This window comes from Cervus canadensis, chromosome 6 (genome assembly GCF_019320065.1).
Source record: "Cervus canadensis isolate Bull #8, Minnesota chromosome 6, ASM1932006v1, whole genome shotgun sequence".
Classification (NCBI taxonomy): Eukaryota; Metazoa; Chordata; class Mammalia; order Artiodactyla; family Cervidae; genus Cervus; species Cervus canadensis.
The window spans coordinates 9,576,001-9,602,281 of record NC_057391.1 but is presented as its reverse complement, the minus strand read 5'-3'; the positions used below and the strand labels follow the sequence as shown (position 1 = coordinate 9,602,281).

Below are 26,281 nucleotides of genomic sequence, written 5' to 3'. Positions count from 1 at the left end.
ATAGCAGAAAGTCAATTGATAATGAACTTTTATGATTTCCATATTACTTCTACCCATCTCAGTCAGTCCTATAAATTTTTCCATTGATTACCTCTACAGTATTAAATGGGGCCCTAAAAGTGTAATTGTGTGTACTGTGGGTCTGTGTTGCAAAGTTAATGAATGACCAGTGTGTAGCTAGCCAGCCAGGAGACCTGGAAGACCACCAGTCACATTTTATGGGGGAACATGTTGTTTCAGAGTTTATTATATGTAAACCTCTTTCTTCAATTATCATTTGTGTAATTTTTTAAATGACAATTGCCTGGAATAACTAGGAAGCTTGTTTTATCACATAAAAAGCCTGGAGGCTGATTCATTGAGTCAATGACATAATCAAGGAACCAGCTTCTTGGTTTTTCCATCTACTCCGATTCACAGTGTTGGCTTTCTTCTCAGGTTAACTGCCCTCAGGCTTCCCGGGTGGCACTCATGGTGAAGAACCCGCCTGCCAGTGCAGGAAACACAAGAGGCATGGGTCTGATCCCTGGGTCTGGAAGATCCCCTGGAGGAGGGCATGGCAACCCCCTCCAGTACTCTTGCCTGGAGAATCCCATGGACAGAGGAGCCTGGCGGGCTAGAGCCCATGGGGTCACAAAGAGTCAGACACGACTGAGCGACTTAGCCCAGCACTAGCTGCCCTCAAGGTCCTAAAATGACTCGTCAAGTCTGGGTGTCACTGCAAACGCAATATTATTCCAGAGAACACCCCTTCTTATGTGTGTATCTTTTTGTGGGTGTACCCAGAAGCTTACAGCAAACTTTCCCTGATTGTCTCATTAGGCAGAACTACCTCAGAGGTTCATTCCTAAGCAGACTTCTGGCAAGGAGGATGGAATTGCATTGATGATCTTAGTGAAGCTCACAGACATGTGGAGGAGGGTAGGGAGCACCATCTGACATGCGCTAGGAAGAAGCCAGGAGGAATAGTTGGTGGATAGTTAGCAGTGTCTGTAACAACGTCAAACTTCATGGAAGGTATCATCTACCTCGTTTGCTATATCTCTGCCAGGCTGCTTTCTTTTGGAAAATTAAGTAGAAAGTCTGGGAATTGTTTGAAATCATAACTTTGTTTATATCCACTTTGCTACAATATCTAATTGTACTTACATTTCTGAAAAGGATATTTGTAAGCTAGGTATTAAAAAAAGACTAAAAAATGTATAATTACTCTTTCTTCCCTTGAGCTGGTTTGTATTTATTGGACCCATACTTTTACACTTCCTTAGAACAAAAGTCCATTGGGCAATCCCTTAATATTTGCAATAGTATAAACTTCAGTAGTAATTTTTTTAAAAAACATCATCATTGATTTTTCTTTTTAACCAAAGCTATCCAAATGACAAATGTTAGTTTTTTGTTTTACTCCTAGATCTAGAGCTTTTATTTCTCTTGGCGAATAGTTTTTTTGTTTTGCTTCAGTTTGTCATGATCTTCCTTTCTTATCATACAGATAGATGCCTGAAAGTTAAATGCCATAATTCTTTATGTCAAATTTTATGAGTTTAAATAAACTTTATTTCTGAAACAAAATTCTGATTTTACTACATTTTCCTCAGGGCCATCTAGTCTTTACATTCCTCTACTTTTCTACATCCATACCAAATGGTAGCGTTCATTACTGTATGTAGTACTTACAGAGTTTTAGCCCATGATGACGACATTGAGAATTCTTTTTTTAAGCATTTTATTCATCTATTTTTGGCTGTGCTGGGTCGTCTTTGCTCCATGAGCTTTTATCCAGTTGTGGCGAGCAAGGACTACTCTGGGTTGCAGTGTGAGGGCTTCTCATTGCCTTGGGTTCTCCGGTTGCAGAACACAGGCTCTAGGCCCACGGGCTTCAGGAGCTGCAGCACACGAGCTCAATGGTTGCAGCTCCCGGACTCTCGAGCACAGGCGCAATAGTTGTGGTGCATGGATTCGTTGCTCCACCGCCGGTGGGATTCTCCCCAACCAGGTAGCAAACTCATGTCTCCTGCGTTGGCAGGCGGATTCTATACCACTGAGCCATCAGGGAAGCCCAGGATCTCCAGAATTCTTCTTATACCAGCGTTTAGAATTATTTCATGAACCTTCTGGAAAATACTCAAGTAACCTCTTTTAACATCGTGAACTATTGATGGAAGAAATTACACAGTAGATGATTCGCTAAGATTAAAATGTGTGTGTGTGTGTTTTGTTTCTCTAAGCTCATTTAAAGCATTCCCTGCCAAAATCTATTGGCTTTTAAAATTGATTTTTAGATTAATGTTTAATTTCTTAGGAGAGTTACTCTGTGGTGTTATATCTATTTAAGAAATCATACTGTAGTAAGGACTAAAGGCCTCGATTTTGTATTATGCTCTATATTCTGGTAACAGTAATGTCAGTAAAGATGGTAGAATATATAAATTGGCTTTCAGTGAGATGTATTTACCCCAAAATTTATCTTTCCATTCTCATATTGTAGTTATAAATCTAAGTCCTATGAGATGTTACTGTGTTCCATGAAGAATTCCAGGGTTAGATCATTTTGCTGCATGCTGGGTTATTCAGGGTTAAATGGATTTCTTTACTGCAGGACTTCTCAGAACTTTTTATTAACATGCTTTATAAATGTTTCAGAGTGGGACACATACGATGTTTGCAGTACTTATTTAAACATGGAACACTCAGTTCTAGGACTTTCGTTCCATAGACCATGCTTTGGAAAACGCTGGTCTTTGATGCAGTTGGTTTTGTGTGAATTGTTATTAAGGAAGTAGTGTGTCTAACCTTTATTTACGAGCGCCATCCAGTTTGTTTGAAAAAGTATTACCACTTGAGCACTTGGGATAATCTGTGTCGAGTGCTTTTCAGATCCTTTAAGAGATAAGAGCTTTGAAATTTCAGGTATGGCTTCTCTACTGCTTTCTGCAGCTTTTCTCTGAAATGAAGTTTATCCACACGCATGACATTGATATGTATCTTAAATAGACAAGTGATAATCTCTCTTAATGATTCTCAAACCTTTTCACTCCCGCCTGGGTTTCTCTGTTGAGCCCCGAAGTAACATTTTAAGTTCCCTTCCTGATAGTTTTACATGCACACTCTCTAAGCTTTTGAACTTGGTCAAATCTGAGAGCTCATCTTTCCCTCACAACCAGCCCCCAGTTCCTGACTTTTATTTTCTGTTTACCATCCTGCCAAGCGGCACTGTCTTCGTTTCAGTTACCCAGACCAGAAACCCAGTAGTCAATTTCTTCACCTTGGCTTTGTTGACTTTTTTGGCTGGATAGTTTTTTGTTGTAGGAGGCTGTCCTGTGCACTATAAATATTTAGCAACATCCCTGGCTTCTTCCCATGAGAAGCCAGTAGCAGTCTTCCTCAGCTGTGACTGTCCAAAATGACTCCAGACTTTGAGAAATGTCCCCTGGGAGACAGCTCACCTCAGTTTGATGAACCACTGCCCTACATCCAAACTGTTACTTAATCATGGTGTGTCTACTTTCTTAATTTACCTTTAATCCCTTTTCATGTCTTCATTCCACTCCCTAACCTCCTATCCTTTTTATTTTTATTTTAATACTTGGGATCCTTTTTAAGGTTCTGACTAGCATCCCTATGTCCAATGTTTAGTTCAGTTCAGTCGCTCAGTCGTGTCTGACTCTTTGCGAACCCATGGACTGCAGCATTCCAGGCCTCCCTGTTCATCACCAACTCCCAGAGATTACTCAGACTCATGTCCATTGAGTCGGTGATGTCATCCAATGCTCTTATCCTCTGTCGTCCCATTCTCTCGCCTTCAATCTTTCCCAACATCAGGGTCTTTTCAAATGAGTCACTTCTTCACATCAGGTGGCCAAAGTATTGGAGCTTCAGCTTCAGCATCAGTCCTTCCAATGAATATTCAGGACTGATTTCCTTTAGGATGGACTGGTTGGATCTCCTTGCAGTCTGAGGGGCTCTCAAGAGTCTTCTCCAACACCACAGTTCAAAAGCATCAGTTCTTCGGTGATCAGCTTTCTTTATAGTCCAAGTCTCACATCCATACATGACTACTGGAAAAACCACAGCTTTGACTGGACAGACCTTGGTTAGCAACATAATGTCTCTGCTTTTTAATAAGCTGACCAGGTTGGTCATAGCTTTTTGTCCAAGGAGCAAGTGTCTTTTAATTTCATGGCTGCAGTCACCATCTGCAGTGATTTTGCTCCCCCACCCCCACCCCAAATAAAGTCTGTCACTGTTTCCATTGCTTCCCCATCTATTTGCCCTGAAGTGATGGGACCAGATGCCATGATCTTAGTTTTCTGAATGTTGAGTTTTAAGTCAACTTTTTCACTCTCCTTTTTCATCAAGAGGCTCTTCAGTTCTGCTTTGCTTTCTGCCATAAGGGTGGTGTCTTCTGCATATCTGAGGTTGTTGATATTTCTCCCAGCAATCTTGATTCCAGCTTGTGCTTCATCCAGCCTGGCATCTCACATGATGTACTCTGCATATAAGTTAAATAAGCAGGGTGACAGTATACAACCTTGATGTACTCCTTTCCCGATTTGCAACCAGTCTGTTGTTCCATGTCCAGTTCTAACTGTTGCTTCCTGACCTGCATACAGATTTCTCGGGAGGCAGGTCAGGTGGTCTGGTATTCCCATCTCTTGAAGAATTTTCCACAGTTTGTTGTGATCCACACAGTCAAAGCCTTTGGCATAGTCAATAAAGCAGAAGTAGATGTTTTTCTGGAACCCTCTTGCTTTTTGGATGATCCAACAGATGTTGGCAATTTGATCTCTGGTTCCTCTGCCTTTTCTAAATCCAGCTTGAACATCTGGAAATTCACAGTTCACATACTGTTGAAGCCTGGTTTGGAGAATTTTGAGCATTACTTTACTAGCGTGTGAGATGAGTGCAATTGTGCTGTAGTTTGAGCATCCTTTGGCGTTGCCTTTCTTTGGGATTGGAATGAAAGCTGACCATTTCCAGCCCTGTGGCCACTGCTGAGTTTTCCAAATTTGCTGGCATCTTGAGTGCAGCACTTTCACAGCATCATCTTGCAGGATTTGAAATAGCTCAACTGGAATTCCATCACCTCCACTAGCTTTGTGCATAGTGATGCTTCCTAAGGCCCACTTGACTTCGCGTTCCAGGATGTCTGGCTCTAGGTGAGTGATCACACCATCATGATTATCTGGGTCGTGAAGATCTTTTTTGTACAGTTCTTCTGTGTATTCTTGCCACCTCTTCTTAATATCTTCTGCTTCTGCCAACCCACCGTCTTCAGTGCTACTGAATTTACTGTTCTAAAATGCAAAGCTGTTCCCTATTTACATGTCTCAGTAGTTCCCAGCAGGTATCCTCATGAACTGACTTCTCTATCTCTAGCCTCATTCTTCAGAGTTACTCACGGTCACTGAGGTTCATGCTACACGTGCTGAGATTCTGTGCCACGGTTTCAGGCTCTTCTTAGGCATCAGCTTCTCCATAGTAGCCCTTACCCATTTACACTTTCAGAGTCTTAATCATGCTGAAGAGTATTTTATTTGTTTAACATGTCTGTCTTCCCACACCAGGTTGAACTTGTTAAAGGCAAAGACCATCTCTCTCTCTCTCTGTTTTATGCATGTAGTAGATATTCAGTAAAAGTGTGTATCACCTATTTGTATGCCCTGATAGATGTGGTATCACCCTCATTACTACTTGAAATTCTCTTCACTGTTTATCAGCTGTAAACTTATTTTCCTAGCCTTTGTCATCCACATGATGATGGCTAGGCTTTTGACCACAGAAATCTTGAATTATAACTTTCTTTAAGAAATCAGAAAAGAATTGAAGAGAACAGTGTGTTTAGTTGATGTCAGATGTCATTTGCTTGTAAAAATAGCTAGTTTACCCTAAAGACTTTTATTCGGAATGGGATTAAATTGAGTGGAATAATTGTGCAGATTAATTACACTGTGTGAATTAATATAGTGTGAAAGTATTTATTGGACTCAAAGCATTGTGTTTCCATTGAATAAGGATTTGATGATTAGTCATATAAGGCTTGCAAAAGCAATATCATTGTCTTAACAGTTTTATTTTTTTGGAAAATATATGTACCAGAAAACATGCTTCTATCAGCCTACACTATCTAGAAATTTACCACCTGTCAAATGAAAAAAAGAATTATCAAGTCAATAAGAATAAGTGGCCTATTTCCTTTCTTTATGTGTCTTAATAAATAGAATTTTGTGGGAATGAATTTCCATATGAATCAAAACTAGTAGCACTCTCTAAACTTTAATTACAAGATGAGAAAATCAGAGGTTGTAGGACTTCTGGACGACAACCCAAATGTTGCACCAGCCTCACTATGAAAGTCAGAGATTTTGAGGATGGGAAAGGGAGTGAGTAAGACCTATTCCTAGTTTGAAAGACTTCAACTGGCATAGTGCGTTGCCAGATCATTCATAATTATTTCTTGAATGAACCTGTGTATAATGGCAGTTAAGCCAAAGTGATGACTTCCTGCTTCATTTTTTAGGGAGAGGCATAAAATGTATCACTCACTTCCTTTCAGAAGTGATTCTTTCATAAGAACAGTTGTTATGAAGGTTTCCAGAAATAAAACCGGGAAGAGCCTGGTTATATACAGGAAAGGTACCTCCCTTTCATAACAGCTCTCTAAGGGCTAAAGTAAATCAAAGGAGGCATATGTAACACCCAGCCCATTATTACTAATCCGAAGAGTCATTTTGCCAAAGACCAAAATTTGCCTTGCCTGTTTTCTAATTTCACTGTTTTCCGTACTCTCCTTTCACGTCTTTAAATTTAATATTGGAAAGTTTTTCTTTTAATTCTTTAAAATGAAAAAACTTAAACGTACTTAATTTTAACTTTACATAGTACCAGTTAAGATTCTCCTTAGGACCTTAAGCTGCTTTAGGAAAGAAAAGGGTTATGTCAGTGAAAGAAACAATTAGACTCCCCCAAAATTTTGGTCAGTGCTTGTTACCAGAGAATTTTTACTGAGAACTTGGAAAATTTTGCTTTGTAATGGTTCTATTATATGCAGATTTTTTTTAGGCTTGTTTTTCAGACTGTAAAAGAAATCTGTAGTGATCATATTTTGAATATATATTTTTGAATAGTTTTGGTTCTTGAAATGATAATTATAAAAACCTCTATTTAAGGCCTTACTTGATCTAGGTAAAATATACTGTGAAGATGGATTACTTTGTTTTCCTTGTATGTTTCAGTGTAGTAGAGATTATATTGAGTGTAAACTTTCCCATAAATTCCTCCCCAGAATTTTGTAATTTTAAGTGGGTAAAAACTTTTAGCTTAGTGACAGCCACGTATAAGATACTTGTATTTTAATAGCACATCGTCAGTTTTATTTGTAGTGGTTTTGTTCTACAAAGGCACCACAAACACTGAATTAGTGATATTGAACCGTTGTCCTGAGGGAGACACAGGATTAGGTTCCTGTGAGCCTCAGGTCACATTTTCATCAGCCAATCAATAGCCTTGTTTGATTATGTTTCTATTTAAAGACACCCTATTTAATATATATTATTGATTCATTACCATTAGCTCGTGGCCAAAAGCACTCATGCCTGAACAAAGCTTATATAACATTTTCTCTCCATGAGGCACATCACAATCTGCTTATACCTAAGAACAGACAGCACTGGGCACTGTGCTTGGGGGCCATTTGAAACAGTGCAAGTACCAGCGGAAGGCACAAAAATGCAAACTCCATGGTGCTAAATAGGTTGCAGAAAGGACAGTTGTTTATAGTGTGAGAGCTGAAACAAGAAGGCTGAGTATTGCCTTGATCAGCCTCAGGTGGGGCATGTGAGGTCCCTGGGAAAGACCAAGAAAGTACCACAAGTATGGATTTTGTGGTTACAGATGCCCTCTATGGAGCAGGCAAAATCTTGGATACAGAATCTTCAAATAGTAAGGATTGACTAATTGTTCCAAAGAAGCGTACGGTTGCACACCTCCAGAGTGTTCGACTCTAGAAGAAAGTTTCTTATATGTTCAAGGCCGTGGGAGTTTTCGGTTAAGAGGAGTGACCCTCGCAGTTTTCGTGTTCTCTTGTCCGGGGGAATCGGGGCGGCGGCTTTCAGCCTTCTGTTTTCTCCCCCACAGGGAACAGCCCATCTTCAGCACCCGAGCTCATGTCTTCCAGATCGACCCAAACACAAAGAAGAACTGGGTGCCCACCAGTAAGCATGCAGTTACTGTGTCTTATTTCTATGACAGCACAAGAAACGTGTATAGGATAATCAGCTTAGACGGCGCAAAGGTGAGTTCCGCTTACTGTAAATAACCTTGCTGTTCTGCTTTATAGTCACTGTTTCACAGTATTCACTTTAGTTTTATTCAGAAGATTTTTATCTGCAGTAAAATGAAACATTTTCTTTTCAGTTTTAAAAACCTACCTTTTAAAAAGCAAAATCGATCAATTTTAGGGTAGCAACTTTTTCATCTCCTAAATTGCTTCGATTAACCACCTTATATATATATATATATATTGAGTTGAGGGCTTCTCCCATGGCTCAGTGGTAAAGAATCCACCCACAGTGCAAGAGACACAGGCGACATGGGTTTGTTCCCTCCCTGGTCAGGAAGGTCCCCTGGAGGAGGAAATGGCAACCCTGTCTAGTATTCTTGCTGGGGAATCCCCTAGACAGAGGAGCCTGGTGGGCTACAGTCCATAGGGTCACAAAGAGTCAGACACAACTGAGCACTCATGCATGGAGGCATCTGTTGAGTTACATGCTGAAATATTCTACAAATCTGATTTCAGTTGATTTGATAAGTACTCATTGCATATCTGTTCTGTTGGGCACTATGCTAAGTGCTTGGCATAGACACAGTTTCTACTCTTGAGCATGTAACCTAATGAGGAACTGGACTTCTTTTTAGATATACTGCTATAGTCCAAAGGCAGTTCAAAATTCCTCAATCATAGGAAGTCTTTCTATATTAAATTCAGTATTCAACAATAAAGTCAACATCCATTATTTAGAAGAGAAATGTATGGACAAGACCTCTTTTTACTTTTTAGCAGAGGCAGATAGTAAAATGTCTAAGAGCATGGACTGCCTGGGTTTATATCTAAAATCTACCATCTACTAAGTTTTTGATTTGGGGCAAATTGTGTGTTAACTTCTCTGAGTTTCCTTGTTTTCACCTCAGTAGTGGTTGTAAGGATTGAGTTAGTATCTGCAAAGCACTTGGTTAGCTCAGTGCCTGATGGATAGTATACCCTTCAAAAAGGAAGAAATTCCATTTTTTTCCTCAGTGAATTTTGAATAATACATGTAGATAAATACCAGACATGAATTCCTGGATATAGTGTGTAAAAAGATGAGGCCTCCATCCTTCTCTTTCAAGCTTTCTTAATGCCATGAGTCTCTTCTCCTTCAAGCTTTCCTGATGTCATAAGACCTTTCCATTCCTAGGAACTTTTTGCAGTGCAGTGCAGAGTTAAGACCACAGAATCTGGAGCAGGAGCATCTGGTTTGAATATTTACGTTAATACTCCCTAACCCTGTGACCTAGAACAAGGTATTTAGTGTCTTCGTGTCTCAGTTTTCTCTTCTGTAAGAGAAGAATTAATACAAAAAACCACATCATTACACCACAGGATTATTGTGACGTTTAAATGAATTAACTTAGTCAGAGACACTTAACGTATATACAGTAATCACTATACAAACACTGCTGTTGTTTCTATTAGTATTATTAGGCTTTTAATTACATATTGTGTAATGGTTTGAGGGAATAAAAGATAATTTAATTCAATGCTTTTCAGTCTGCTTTTTCTGTGGGCTCATCCCTTATCTCCTTAACTGGGTGATAAGACCTCAGGGGCTGTTTGCACTTTGTCTTGTACGTAAGTAACTAACATGTATTTGTTTGAATAATTGATCCTCTTTTCATTTTTACTCAGGTTTTATAGGACTTGGGAAGTAGCACCAATTAATTTCTGTGAAGTTTGCTTTAATGAATAATTTTGCAACATTTTGTAACTGTTTAGTGAAATTAATAGATATTAATTATTATAATCTCAGACCCTGGAATGTTACTGCATCTCTTTTTCCCGACTTGAACCTTCAGTTCTGTGTAACTCGTATTTGTCTCTTGGCCCAAACAACAGATGAGATGTGGTTATTAGAGAGGGCAGTTAAATGGTATATAAAAGTAAAGTAGGCCCAAGTCCATTGTGATTAAATAATACTCATGTGTTTTTCTTTCTGAAGCAGTATGAACTATTGCTTGTCATTTCCATTTTTGAATGTACTTTGCAGCTTGTAATTATGAGGCTCTTATATAACTCAGTGAAAAAGTTTTTTTTTTGGTTTGTTTCATTAAACAAAATTTACCTGCTATGTTATGTTTTCTATCACATTTTCTGTTATCTTGTTATTTTTTAAACTGATGCTATTAACAAAACAATAGAATGAGAAAGACTAGAGATCTCTTCAAGAAAATTACAGATACCAGGGGAACATTTCATGCAAAGATGGGCACAATAAAGGACAGAAATGGTATGGACCTAACAGAAGCAGAAGATATTAAGAAGAGGTGGCAAGAAGACACAGAAGAACTATACAAAAAAGATCTTCACGACCCAGATAATCATGATGGTGTGATCACTCACCTAGAGCCAGACATCCTGGAATGTGAAACCAAGTGGGCCTTAGGAAGCATCACTACAAACACTTTGTGGAGGAGATGGAATTCCAGTTGAGCTGTTTCAAATCCTAAAAGATGATGCTGTGAAAGTGCTGCACTCAAGATGCCAGCAAATTTGGAAAACTCAGCAGTGGCCACAGGACTGGAAAAGGTCAGCTTTCATTCCAATCCCAAAGAAAGGCAATGCCAAAGAATGCTCAAACTACTGCACAATTGCACTCATCTCACACGCTAGTAAAGTAATGCTCAAAATTCTCCAAACCAGGCTTCAACAGTATGTGAACTGTGAATTTCCAGATGTTCAAGCTGGATTTAGAAAAGGCAGAGGAACCAGAGATCAAATTGCCAACATCCATTGGATCATTCAAAAAGCAAGAGAGTTCCAGAAAAACATCTACTTCTGCTTTATTGACTATGCCAAAGGCTTTGACTGTGTGGATCACAACACACTGTGGAAAATTATTCAAGAGATGGGAATACCAGACCACCTGACCTGCCTCCCGAGAAATCTGTATGCAGGTCAGGAAGCAACAGTTAGAACTGGACATGGAACAACAGACTGGTTGCAAATCAGGAAAGGAGTACATCAAGGTTGTATACTGTCACCCTGCTTATTTAACTTATATGCAGAGTACATCATGTGAGATGCCAGGCTGGATGAAGCACAAGCTGGAATCAAGATTGCTGGGAGAAATATCAATAACCTCAGATATGCAGATGACACCACCCTTATGGCAGAAAGCAAAGAAGAACTGAAGAGCCTCTTGATGAAAGTGAAAGAGGAGAGTGAAAAAGTTGACTTAAAACTCAACATTCAGAAAACTAAGATCATGGCATCTGGTCCCATTACTTCATGGCAGATAGATGGGGAAGCAATGGAAACAGTGACAGACTTTATTTGGGGTGGGGGAGGCCAAAATCACTGCAGATGTTGACTGCAACCATGAAATTAAAAGACACTTGCTCCTTGGACAAAAAGCTATGACCAACCTGGTCAGCTTATTAAAAAGCAGAGACATTATGTTGCTAACCAAGGTCTGTTCAGTCAAAGCTATGGTTTTTCCAGTAGTCATGTATGGATGTGAGAGTTGGACTCTATAGAAAACTGATCACCAAAGAACTGATGCTTTTGAACTGTGGTGTTGGAGAAGACTCTTGAGAGTCCCTTGGACTGCAAGGAGATCCAGCCAGTCCATCCTAAAGGAAATCAGTCCTGAATATTCATTGGAAGGACTGGTGCTGAAGCTGAAGCTCCAATCCTTTGGCCACCTGATGTGAAGAACTGACTCATTTGAAAAGACCCTGATGCTGGGAAAGATTGAAGGCGAGAGGAGAAAGGGATGACAGAGGATGAGAGCATTGGATGGCATCACCGACTCAATGGACATGAGTCTGAGTAATCTCCGGGAGTTGGTGATGGACAGGGAGGCCTGGAATGCTGCAGTCCATGTGTTCGCAAAGAGTCGGACACGACTGAGCGACTGAACTGAACTGAACTCAGCTGAACTACTACAGTTCCCCATAGAAGTAGTGTTTTGGTTAAGCACTGGTAGTGTATTTGATGTAGCTAAATGAGTGAGTTTCTTCTTTCTATCCTCGCTTCTGTTTCTGCACAGCACAGTGAGCTGGGAAAACCTTTAGGTGCTCCTGATCAGAAAGTGTCCGTTTGTTTGTCACTTACGGCTGTTACTGTGCATGTCAAGTTTGCTCAGAGGTTTCCTAATCCTGCTGCAGACATCGGCATGGCCAGGGGCCAGGATCAGGGCACTATGTGTCAGCAATGACCCAGCATTTCTACTGTTTTTCCTTGAAAGAAACAAGAACTATGGGATTGAGAGACATAGATATTAATTTTAAAGAACTAAATTTTTTAAAAATTGGATTTACAGTAGCATTCTATTTTAAGAATTCTAATAAATTATTTTAAATGCAGAATCATCTATTATTTTAGAATTTTGTTCACTGATTAAAGAATCCCAAAACAAGTCATATGCAGGCAAGGAAAGATTCAGAAAGGGGATTAAAATGGAGCTCTTAAACATAAAAGCAGAAAGAAGTTAGTTTGAAATAGCAAGAAATAGGTCAGTAACCAGCAGCAGCAGTGTAAAGAACCCTCCTGCCAATGCAGAAGATGCAGGTTTGATCCCTGGGTCGGGAAGATACCCTGGAAAAGGAACTGGCAACCCACTCCAGTATTCTTGCCGGAAGAATCCCATGGACAGCGAGCCTGGAGGGCTACAGTCCATGGGGTCAAAGAAGAGTTTAGACTTAGCGACTAAACAACACATCAGCAGACACGAGTCACATCCCTCACATGCTTTATAAATCCTACGGTTGCCTCACTGTGTGAGAGTTATTAGGATCAGCTGTAGGATACCCGGGTGTATCCTTGGAAACACTCAGATCCCAGCTGACAAGTATCCCCGTCAGCAAACCCTCAAGGACCACCAAATCCAGCCCTGTCTTCCTGTGTCTCAGTCTTTATCCCATCCTGGTCTGTGGTCTTCTTCGCACTTACCACTCTCTGAAATCTCATTGCTCAGCTACTGGTTTGCTTCTTCATCAACCAACTCTTCTTGATCTAGACTGTAATGCATAATTATGTTGCTTCTCACTGTTGTATCTCAAGTTCCTAGAATTGTGCTAGGCGTTTAGTAGGACACACACAAAAAGTTGCATATTCAGACAATTCCTTACTATTAGTATATTCTTTCCCACTTAATCTTTCATTTGATGACAACCCTGCATGTTATGCCCTTTGTGACAAAGTGGCTCAGACAATAAAGAATCTGCTTACAACGCAAGAGACCTGGGTTCGATCCCTGGATTGGGAAGATCCCCTGGAGAAGGGAACGGCTACCCAGTCCAGTGTTCTGGCCTGGAGAATTACTTGAACAGAGGAGCCTGGCAGGCTACAGTCCGTGCGTCACTAGGAGTCAGACTTGACTGAGTGACTTTCACTTCACTTCATTATTGGTTTGGGCTTCCCTGCTGGCTTAGACTGTAAAGAATCTGACTGCAGTGCAGGGTTCCTGGGTTCGATCCCTGGGATGGGAAGATCCCCTGGAGAAGGGAACGGCAGCCCACTCCAGTGTTCTGGCCTGGAGAGTCACATGGACAGAGCCTGGGGGGCTACAGTCCATGGGATCGCAGAGTCAGACGTGACTGAGTGACTAATGCCACATGTTAGAGCAATTGTTAGCTACATTTTATAGGATCTAGAATGACATGCTAGGAAAAACAGCTTTTGAACCAAAGGGTAAGGCAATACATTAGTATATAAATTTTGTCAGAGGTGAAAATGCTTATCGAGAAGAAGGGCTTTCATGTAACAACAGATAACATGACTACTGTCGTGAGAGAAAGCCAGGCACTATGCTCTTACTGTCTACTTTAGTAGGACAAGTATCAGGGACTCATTATAACTTCATCAACACCTCACAGTGAATAAATATGTACATTTTTACTGTTCATGTGGTATATAGATTTAGCTGTGTTCTGAAAATGCTTGATTTTTATTCAGAATTTAATAGTTCACCAAGTAACTGCTTATGGATTTGATGACATTATCTGTTTTATTATTACTGAGATCACTTTGTAATCTCAATCTCAATTGCAAAGTCATTAGACTTCTTAACTAAAACTGATTTATAAGTACTGGCAGAAGGACTGAATGAACTTGATGTGCTAAAGGACAGTTGAAATTCATTAAACTAATCAGCAAAGTTAATATTTAATAAAATAATGATGCTAATTTTCTAGTCTGCCAGGCTCCTCTGTCCATGAAATTCTCCAGCTAAGAACACTGGAGTGGGTTGCTATTCCCTTCTCTAGGGGATCTTCCAACCCAGAGATCAAACCTGGGTCTCCTGCATTGCAGGCAGATTCTTTACCACTGAACCAACAGGGAAGCCCAATACTAGTTTTCTAAGGAACTATATTATAATAAAAAATGATAGTCTCATTAACATGATTTTATACCACTTTATACATCAAGAAGTAAAGTATATATTTTGGGGTTTGTTTTTCTCTTGAGTAGAGGAAAACTTACTAAATGATTGAAAATCTTTTCTGTATCATAGTATATTTCAGGTAAGTTGGCTTTAAGAAAATTCTTGATGATGGATTTTAGAAAATAGTTTTCAAACAGAAAATTTAGTGTCTTCATTTTTGTAAGATGCTTTCGGGAGGGAGACTTTACTTTTAAATAAGCATCTGTTAAAACCTAGTTGCTTCCAGTGAACATCACCCAAAATTCATAGGCAGTAATCCTAAATGTTCAAAGAGAAGACACTGACCACGTTATAAACTCTTTAAAATTCTGTGCATCACAGGAACATTTATTTTGCTTGTTAAGTGTTGAAATTTGTGAGAGTGCCATTGTATTTATAGTTCTATTATTTCCACATTATCACTTATAATGTTAAAAACTGTTTCTCTAACTCTCTTCATATACTTAACATTGTGGCTCAATAGGAATTCTAAGTTTTTATGTAACTGAATAGTCCTGTGCTTGATTGTCTATTTGCGAATTTTTGGCTGGTTCCTCATACTTATTTTATTTTTCAGGCAATAATTAACAGCACCATCACTCCAAACATGACATTTACTAAAACATCTCAGAAGTTTGGCCAGTGGGCCGATAGCAGGGCAAATACTGTTTATGGACTGGGGTTCTCCTCTGAGCATCATCTTTCGAAAGTAAGTTAAATCACAAGATCCAAGTGGAAATCTGCATCTTCCGGTCAGACATCTTATATATGTAATGGAAAATGGAGAGTATAAAGTGTAGGAGAAATTTCTTTGATATTCTTGAAACAACTGTAGTGACTTTAGAGCAAGAAGTGAGAGATCAGTAGATTCCACTGTCAACTGGAAACATTGTTGTATACATTCAATGCAGTCACCATTGATTGTATGTATTGTATTGACATTTGTGTGGTTAACTAGGTATGGTAGGAAATAAAAGGTGGGAATTATCACATTAATATGGGCTCTGCTTGGTGGATAGCACCTTTGATTGATGCAATATAGGTAAACACCAAACTCTTCTGAATTGTGAAAACTCAAGCTGATAGTGGTATTTCAGCTTTTTGACATAATAGCAGGCACATATAAATTCTGTTTTATGCTTTGTTTGGGTGAGAATAACTCTGAGCTGTCTGATACAGCACAGAGTAAGATCTAAGAGACCCCCTGAGGAGTTATTGGAACCAACCAAGTAAATTGCTATGGCTAGAATGGCTGATAAAATACAGAGCATCACCTGGGCAAAATACTGGAAATAAAACAGTTGTCCTGCATAGAAACAAAAAGCCATGAAGTGTTCATACAAGCAGCATCTTGAGTTCTTGCGGCTGTCCACAAAGAAACAGCTTATAAGGAAAAGGAAGCACTGTCAGGATAATGAGATGATCCAGGAGATGATTGCTCACCTTTATACTTCACATTTAATGCTCACCAGACCCAAAGGTTTATGTTTACAGCTTCTCTGTTTGAAGTATTCAGTTAAGAGAACAAGCCTACATTTGAACCATATTTTATGTATGATTTGGGATACATAAGATCCGATGACTTGAGAACTGAAATTGCTCAAGCGCAGGGTAATCAGGCTCTTGTTAGATGCACACTGTTAATACTTAAGTTAAACCCAAACTGTTCATTATAGAAATCATTCAGATTCTTAAAAATCAGTTCTTTTAAAAAATCTTACACTTTTGTGAATATTTATTGATTTGGTTATAATTAGTTCAGTAGTTAAAATAATCTTTCTTTCCTTTGGTTTTAGTTGTAAAATTCCTTAATGTTGTTTTCAAATGCTTTTGTTGTCTTTTTTTTAAATATAAATTAGAGTTGAAAGCTCAGTTTTACGACTGTTTGAACTTTCGTCAATGATTAAGACAAACAGTGTTGCCTAATTTCGCTTCTGTTACACCCACCATATTCTCCAAATACATTTCTTGAACTGTGGTAAAAGTATGAGTTTTAGCCTCAAAGTATTTCAACAAAGCAGGGACATAGGCATCCAGTTAAGTGTTGCCCCTCCGTAAACAATCCCCTCAGGAAATTACACATTTATTCTAATATTTTTGCCTTTACTCAGAACCTTTTTGGAACTTTTCTTTTGAAATTGTCTATTAAACCCTATAGCAAAAACATTAAAACTATGATTATATTATACTTGCTGAATTTCCTGACAACAAAGAAACTAGGTTGTGGATTAATTTCTCAAACTTGTATGAAATGATTTTTGAACCTGAGTAATTTTTTTATTATATTAAGTTGGTTCTTATTTATAACTACATCTTTCAAGTTATGGGCAAAAACTAATGTGACAAGGAAATAGGTTATTAAAATCTGTCAATCATATTGTTTCCTCTTATCTGATATTTTTTCTGAGAATGGTGTTTATAGTTAATTTGTTTTTCCTCTTTAAAGTTAGTGTATATTTTTGATCAGACTGACTGGTAGTGAATCCTGGTATTGTATTGTGAAGGTGGATTGACTATTAGGAAACGACCTATTAGTCAACCCTCGTTTATTTATTCACTAGACTTGGCTCCAGGAGCTTGTGATCAATCTCTTCAGAATGTTTTGGTCCAAAAGTAACAAAACCATGAATTCTTTTCCAAGCTACCTTGAAGATTAAGGTTGGTGCTTTGTAGGGGGCCCAGAGGAGTATATAATCTTTTACATAAATGAAGCAAGCATGGAAATATTCTGGCTTGTTTTTATCATTAAAAAACCATACATGAAACAGAACATTATAAGAGATTGGAGAAGTCTCTGAAGGCAGTTGTAGACAAGGTGCTCTCAAAATGTGGAGAGCAGGAGCACTGAAAAGAAATGTGTGGTCTCCTAAGGTTGATGGATGAGGAAAATTTCAACTATGCTTGGATTGTTAGAGTGCTTTCCAAGTGGTATTTTGTTATCATGGAAACCTAAGTCTATAAAAATTAACAGCAGCTTGGGTCTTTATGAAGTTGAGAAGAGTTTTAAACATTAACTACCTTGGAATGCCAAATTAGTGTAAGAAAAACTTTATGTACTACTTCAAATTACATAAAGACTAATTTTGGTTTTGCTTTTATTTCATTTCCAACAATGTGAATGTTACCTTTTTAGCTGTATATTCAGATTTTTTTTTAACAGTAATATGATATTCTCTCCAATTAGATTAGTATAATAATGCAGATTCAGTTTACTGATCTACAAGTTGTAGGTGGGGGGGTAACAGGTTTAAGGTAAGAAGGAAAATTGTTATAATAACAGCTTTAATTTTGACCTTCTGTTTCTCTGCAGTAGGTCAGAATATCATGAGCCTTTCCTTCCAAAGCTTTCCTTCCCAAGATGAAAGTGAAATTGGGGTTGGTTTATCAGGTTTGAGAGGGACCTGTAATTTCATGTTTTTATTGCCAACTCTAATAGATGTTTAAAGTTGCACAAAGATTTTCAGTTTTTTAAAAAAATCTGGTTATTTTGTAACCGTAGCTTATTCTCTCTGAGAACAGTGGGAGAGTAGTTTCCACTTCCAGTGCATAAAGAGATACTGTTTGTAGCCATGACCTTTATTAGATTACCTTGAGTTCCTAAGAGTTAACATTTCATAAAAGTAATTTTTTAAATTGTTACCAATCTTAAAGACCTTCGTGGGGACCTGCTTTTCCTTTCTGCTGCTGTTTAGGAATCTTTGGTAATGAAAATTTAGTAATGTCATCAGTGACAGTAATAAATGTTGCTGTTTGTATTGCTGAAAATAAAATGCCTTGTGTGATACAAGAGTTAACATCCTAGTAAAAGTTAAAGGCCTGCTCCAGATACAGAGATGTTTAGGAGTGGACACTTAGGTGATTTAAATTTCTCTGTGATAAGTGTGCCCATCTTTACTGATTTCATTCCCAACCTCCACCCCGTCCCCTGCCTTGGTCTTAGTAAAGTATATCTGAACAACCAATGGAGGGACATAGCAAAGCTAGCTGACACCAAATTCTAACTTAGTTGTATCATGATGTTTTTGAATGAGATTTGTCAGAGTACTTTATGGTATGCAAATGTTTGATATTAGGTTTATTTTCCTGTCATTTTCATATTATGCCTATAATTGATTTGAGGGCTAAGTTGCTTGTGTAAGAGTCAATTATTCAGTAAAATGGAAGAAAATTAGAGTAAAAGTGGGCATTAAGACCTATTTTTATTTGGTTAATGTATGTAGTCTTTCTGCATTCAGTTTGCAGAAAAGTTTCAGGAATTTAAAGAAGCTGCTCGACTAGCAAAGGAGAAATCACAGGAGAAGATGGAACTTACCAGTACACCTTCACAGGTGGGTATCTGATTTCTATTCCTTGTTCATTTTAGATGATATCATGCCTTATGCCAGAGATAAATTTAGAAAAATAATGGCAAAGTTAAGGTGATTTTCAAAGTGGACATAGAAATGCACTGTTCAGTTGATCTGTACTGGTGGAGAAAGGGTTTTTTCCCTTATATACCAATGTGTATAACAATCTCATTGGGGGGGGAAATCTGTTTAGCAATTCAAAGTCAGTTTTCTAATATGCATCCAACTTGAAAACAGTTGTACACAAAGAGCATAGATTGCCCTGTTGTCTGCCTTCTGTGATGATCAGTAGAGTGTGGCTGCAAGAGGAGACGTGGGAGGCGCTTGGGGAAACAGAAGTTTATTGTACTCCCAGGTCCTAGAAGGGCTACAGGAAGGGTAACCCCTCCTAGGGCCCCAAAAGTGGACTCTTCTCTGACACTCAGCAAGGAATTGTCCAGGAGATACGTGTGCTGACAAAGCAAGAGACTTTATTGGGAAGGGGCGCAGAGGCAACGGGAACCCAGGAGGCCTGCTCTGTCACGTGACTTGCAGTCTCTGGGGGGTTTTGGTGATGAGATTAGTTCCTGGGCTATCTCTGGCCAATCATTCTGACTCAGGGTCCTTCCTGGCGGTACAAGCATTGCTCCAGCAAGATGGATGCAGCGAGAAGGATTCTGGGAGGTGCTAGGACACGTGACATCTCCTTTTGACCTTTCCTAAATTCTTCCGGTTGGTGGTGGCTTGTTAGTTCCGTGTTCCTTACCAGGACCTCCTGTCATAAAGTAATTCATGCAGATGTTACTGTGGTGCCTGGCCAGGCTGGGCGGTTTCACTGTTTCCCCTAACAGGACGCATGCCCCCGCTAGGAGGCAGCAGGACGCCTCAGGTTGGGCAGCGGGCAGAAAGCAGGCGTTCAGGGGAACACAACACAAGGCCTGTATTGGGGTTTCTCTTGGGAATGGCAGGCGGGGGGAACAATTTAGGATTGACTAATCTGCATGGTTTCCACTGGCTCTCAACCATAGGGGCGGTTCCCAGTTGCCTAACACCCACCCTTGGAATGTTGTCTCCCCCAAGGCAGGGGCCCCATAGGAGAGTGTTTCCTGGAGTGGTTAATTTGCCTATCAAAGGCATGCTCCCATCGTAGCCCCCTGCTGTCTCTAAGAACTGGCTAACTAGAAAGGTTTTTAAGATGTCATCACAGTATACAGAAAATTAAAATATATAAACAATATAGTTCTACCTTATTTTAATATGTGTTTAAATCTGACAGTTGGGACATTTACATCTCAGCACTAAGACCCAAAGGTTGTAGGTTTTTAAAAAGTCTCACTTTTTCCTTTAACCGGTTAGTTAATACCTACCACTTGTCCATTGTAGTCTTTCTTCAGCTGGAAATTAATTACATCTCCAAATAAAATTCACTAAAATAGCTGCATTTCAGTACTTTTACAAAGGTTTTAATGTAATAATATGACTCAGAGAATGCCAGTAACTTTTAGCTTTTTAATAATATACTTTGCTAAAATTTTTATTTCAGTTGAAATCTTACGGGTAAGGTTCAGCTTTATACTGGGTTCTTCTCTAGGCTAAATGTTTTTGAAGTGTCCTTAGGAGATTTTATAAAAGGAAGGATTGGATGTTACAAATGTTTCTGTGGAATATGTCAGTAAGTAGCTGATTTACATAAAACTTTCTTAAGGAAGTAGATAGTGATTGCTTTGGAATTTTGTGACTAGCCAAATGATTGGAACATTGTAGAAAATATTTTGCTCTTCCTTCCTCCCCACCCATGACACCCAACTCTATTTGGTAAACCCTACTGGTATAAAGAGTTTTGAGTGTTGTCAGAGGAAAGGAGAGCTCTGTTAAGTACGCTTAAAGTACACATTTCCTCACAGGCCAAAGGTGAACTCTGGATTGAAGCCAAAGCTCCATTATTCCTTCTCTATATTTGCAGAGACCTGGAATAACATGAATGATCATTTTGAAACTTCCCTTGAATCTCCCTAAATGCTATGATAGTGTAGTGATGCTTTTAAACATAAAAGCCTGTTTAAAATTTAATACCAGTACACATTGGGATCTCTAGTTCCTCAAGTGAATGATTCTAGTGTCACTGCAAGATGCTCCAGCACATTCAATAAAAGAATATGCCAAAGACTCTAATAAAATTGTAATAGATTACACTTTGCCATTGTACTTAGTTCCTGTTTCTCTAATTGTAACTTGTTTTTGTTTAATTGGTCATGAAATGTTACACATTGCTGCTATGGTCCCTGCTCCTCTTTGGTGGAAGGAATGTCTTGAAGCTTTTACTTTCATCAGGGGAATCGAAGATGTTTATATTTGGAAAGTGCTGTGAAATACAATGAGTAAAGAAATGTCTTGAGTACATTAGCATTTGAGAACCAAAATATTCTGACCTTAATTTATCTTTTAAAAATATTTGAAGTCTGATTGTTAATTTACAGAAGCCAGGGAAATAGGGGGGAAAAGTATTTTCATTTCTCTTTCCTCTCCTTTCTTTTTTTGTATGACAATAGTCTCTTACAGAGGTCATTAATATTCCTGTTTTACTTTGAACCATGTAATCTCTGGCCACCCTGATTCTATTTATTTTGAGCTTGATTTTCACTGGTTTAATCCAATCTACTAAATTAACACTCTGCCTGGAGAATAGAATATTACTCAGGAATTCAGCAAAGGGAGTCAAGAGATTAAATGTGATAACGGATAATAGTAGATAGTCACAGCTTTTGCTTTTCTTCAAGGCTGTATTGCAGACAACTTAGGCATATGTATTTTCAGGTCAAACTTAGACATAAATTCTTTTTCTGCCACTATATGATCTTGAAAAATTTGCTTAATCTAAGTCTGTTAGTACATCTGCAACATGAATGTTACATTACTTACCTTACAGGATTGTTGGGTGGAATAAATATGATAATGATAATGTCACATTGACAATGTCATGCAATAATGGCAATAATGTAGACTCTAGACCTCGGCTTTGATCTGGACTCTAACCCTGATTAGTTTTCTGAGCTTAGGCACGTTAGTATTTTCTTTAATTCATAAAATGGGAATAAGTTATTTCCTTACAAACTTGTCGTGAGAATTAAGTAAGGATTACAAAGTGCTCAGTGTGTAGTAAAGGCTTAATGTTAACAGTTGAGTTGTAATGTGACTATAATGGTGAAGATGATGCTATAAAGCCTTGACAGTGTTATTTAGAAAAATACAGATGCCTTAATTAAATAAAGCCTACATCAGAAGCCCCTGGAAGACGTGTTAAAATGCAAATCGCTGAGTCCCAACCATTTCTAAATTTAGAAGGGCTGACATAGGGCCTTAGAATGTGCATTTCTAACAGGTTTCCAGGAGATGCTGAAGACTGTTGATCTGGAGGATCAGACTTTGAGCAACACTGCTGTAGATAAATCCTTCCATCCCCCTAAAGGCTTGTGATGAAAGGAGTCTGGCATTTAGAGCAGAATTAGCCAATTCCCTCTCAGACTCTTGAGCTAAGGGTGTACAGGCGGTATAAATGTGTGGGTGTGTCATGATCTTCATGTTGTCTTCATCGAGGTAACATCTCTAGGAATACATGGACTCATGTGTTAGTTGTCAGGTTCTTTCACATCTCTCTTTAAATAATAGACATTAATTTAAAACTTTTTCTCTGTTGGAGATCTTATGTTCTCATGTTTTCATGGGAACCTTTTAAACAGTCAGTGATACATAATCAAGAGTGATGATTGACTTTAAACCTGAAATTTCTTACAAAGTTCACAGTTACAAAATACTGTATTTCAGTTAACTTAATAGAGAAAGGGGCTATATGATCAAATAATATCCAAATGTTTCTTCATTGGAGTTGAAAAAAATTAATTGTTAGCTGTCAGTTGACTAAGACCTTTAAATTGAGTAAAATCTATTTAATTCCATCACTTGTTTGCAGCCAAGCAAAAGTCATGGGCTTTTTATTTTTTTCCATTTAATATGTCAGGTTGTATAGCATTGAACATATTGTAGTGGCTATCTTGATTTATATTTAGCATGTCTTAACTTTTTCCTCAAGGTTTTTTAGAATTCACTTTATAGAAAAAATAGATTCTACATGTGTGTGAGTGTGTATATTCAGAGAAAATCAGTTTCTTTTTGTGTGTGTGTGTGTAAATGTCATAATTTTTAAAATGTTCATTTTAGCAATAAACTATTTGCCCAAAGGGCACTGGTTTCTTGTAAGTGATTATTAGGACCTCTGTGACTAGCTATTCGATCCTATGAAAGTCAGTTGATCTCTTTGGGCAGTGGTTCTTGAGAATCTATAAGGTCAGAGGTTTGAACTATATCATATATTAAGGACATTTCAAATGCAATAAATCTTGAGTGTTTTAGATTTTCTTGGTATAAATGGATTTTTTGAAAGGTGGTGTGCATTTAGACCTGTTACTATCCTAGACTATATTATTTACATGTCTAGCCCAAAAATATACCTTTAGAATTAGTGATTGCCTATACATTAAATATGATACCTCCTTTGTCACAGTATCATTTGACACGTTTCATATTTACTGAACCAAATACCACAAGAACAACATTTACAGCCTCAGGAAAGATTTGCTAGAGCTCTCTTCATATCATTATATGCTCTCCAAAGTAAGAACAGTGAAGGCACATGTCTTTAATCCAGATTATGAATCTTTCTTAGAGTTGTGTTCGACTCTTTGTGACCCTGTGGACTGTAGCCCGCCAGGCTCCTCTGTCCGTGGGATTCTCCAGGCAAGAATACTGGAGTGGGTTGCCATTTCCTCCTCCAGGGGATCTTCCCAACCCAGGGATTGATCCCAGGTCTCCTGTGTCTTCTGCATTGGCAGATGGATTCTTAATCGCTGAGCCAGGGAAGCCCAAAATTAAGAACAGTGCAGATATGTGTTTTTAATCCTGATTATGAATCTTTCTTACATAAACCATACCAAATTTGATGGTCTACAATTTCCGGAGATTTGTTTTTCTTCACGTAGAGCTAACCCTCGACACCCACCCTCCTGCTGTGGCACATACCCCTGAACAGACACCTGAGAGAAGGCTGGTGACGGCACCCTGAAGGCCTGGCTTGCAGTGAGAGCCAACATCATTTCTTTCCCATGTGATTCAAGATATTTCTGGGGCTTTTTGCTTTTTCCAGGGGAGGGCTTTCTTGCCACTTCATAAATGAGGAGAGAGAATTCTTAAGCACTTTCTGAATCTTTTACATCCTTGCTTAGGTTTCTTTTTTTATAATATGGTCATATCTTCTAGTTTTGGCTTCCTTGATACTCTTATATTTTAAAATGCAAAGTTTTTATTTGTTATCACTATGATCAAAGAATATATTATTTGATATATTTTCCCATAAACATTTACTGTAGACGTGCTAGCCATATTAGCTTAGGAGTCCCTTTCTAAAGAGAAATTATCCTACTTTTTCAAAGTTTGTAGTCTAGCAGCTATACTTCATGCTTTTTTAAAAAATTTGCTTATTTTTTAATTGAAGGATAATTGCTTTACAGAATTTTATTGGTTTCTGCCAAATATACTTCATGCTTTTTATTTTGATATTTGATTTAAAGATATAAAATATAGATTTTATGAAAGTTAAAGTTTTTAAGGAATAACTACAGTTGGGACAGGAAATTGCACAGACTTTGATTTAAAAACAGCTAGGTATTTGGAATATGTTAAATAAAACTTAAGTTTCACAGTGCTATTTTTAGCATATGTAAAATTTCTAGAAGGTTTCACACAATACTTTTGGCTACCTCTGCGGTAGTTGGAGTAGTTGAAGGGCAAAGGAGTTTCATTGCCCTCATGTACTGTTGGAACTCTTTCTTGTTCTCCTGAGCAAATGTTGATTTTTTTGCAAACATCCTTAAAAATAAAACATGCTCAGGGCTTTTGTTTTCATTTTAGATGTAGCGTCTAGGGTAACTTAAATATGCCTTTTGTTAAATATAGCGAATATTTGAGCCTCCGGAAGAAAAGCAACCTGAGGCCCTTTCTTCCTTTTCTCCTTCTTAGCTTGTCTCTGAGAACAGTCTACTTCAGTGGCATCAACAGTACTATCCTCCCCAACAGCCACGCATCATCAGCTTTCTTACTTCATTCCAGAAGATCCTAAGAACCAGAAATCAGACGACTCCTCTCTCTCTCTCTTTTAATCCTAATCTCCTTTTCACTCTTACCAACCAGTTCTAGCAGGTCCTTGTTGCTAATATTAGTGCTCTTTCATGTTAACAAAGTGGTTTGTTTCTGCTGTCATTTTCACTGAATCAGTTCTTGGCCAACTTACTGTTTAGTTGATTGGACTGTCAACCTGGATTATTTTAGTTTGGCCTTTCTTGGAGAAAAAATTTCCCTGATTTATTGAAACCAAATATGAACACCTCATGGTTTCTTACTGGCTGCTTAAAACTTTTCCAGGCTAATTGATATGGCCCATGATTGATCAAGAGATAGCCATTTTAGTTACTGTTCTCTCAGTAGGATTTGACTTTGTTGTAAAGCAATTTCATGTTGTCACAACATACTGCAAACTATTTGTGCATTGACTTATCAGTTAATAGAAACAGTAGATTCAGATGAAAAATTTAAAAGGAATAAAATTAAATGTCAAACTGGAGGTTCCATTAATAATTGAAAAATAGGTGAGGATGTGGAATCAAGAAGGAAGTCTTTTGATCTTTTGATAGTTTGTATAATTTATAGTATTGTGGTACTATTTAAATACTTAAATGTGAAATAAAACACACAGAGCCGTATAAAACTAAAAGCCCCAGAAAAGAAAGTTGATCTCACCACGTTAATATTTTCCATATTTCTTTCCAGTGCTTCTCCATGAGTAATAATTGTTACATAAAGTACATAAATATCATAATCTAGGTATCTCCTTATATCATCCTCTTTTTCTAGTTATAAGCAATTTCCTATATTACAGATACTCATCTTGTTTCTATTTGAGGAGATCTTACATTCTTTCAGGTTGACAAATTATGACCATTCCCAGCCACTCCCCTATTGAACACTGATGTTTTCATTTTCTTGCCTAGTTTAGCCTAATATTTCAGTTTTGAAGTTGTATTGGTCAGAGATTGTAAGGGGTCCACCAAGCTGCTCTTTAACCATCTTGTGCTGGGTCCTTCCATGGTTAATGGGTTTGTCAAATGACACCTCATTCTGATTTCTAATATCAAATTTAGATAATCTGGCTATGACAGTCATGAG

General features: G+C 38.2%; 1 protein-coding gene across 1 annotated transcript in view; it reads left to right on the top strand.

Annotated features, from left to right (window-relative positions):
* The window catches only part of HOMER1 (homer scaffold protein 1), a 132,172-nt gene that overhangs the window by 38,661 nt on the left and 67,230 nt on the right, over positions 1-26,281 (top strand). The window contains exons 2-4 of the mRNA XM_043470750.1: positions 8,137-8,293; positions 15,262-15,393; positions 18,920-19,012. Coding sequence (XP_043326685.1) covers positions 8,137-8,293; positions 15,262-15,393; positions 18,920-19,012 — 382 coding nt within the window. The remainder of the gene's footprint in view (positions 1-8,136; positions 8,294-15,261; positions 15,394-18,919; positions 19,013-26,281) is intronic.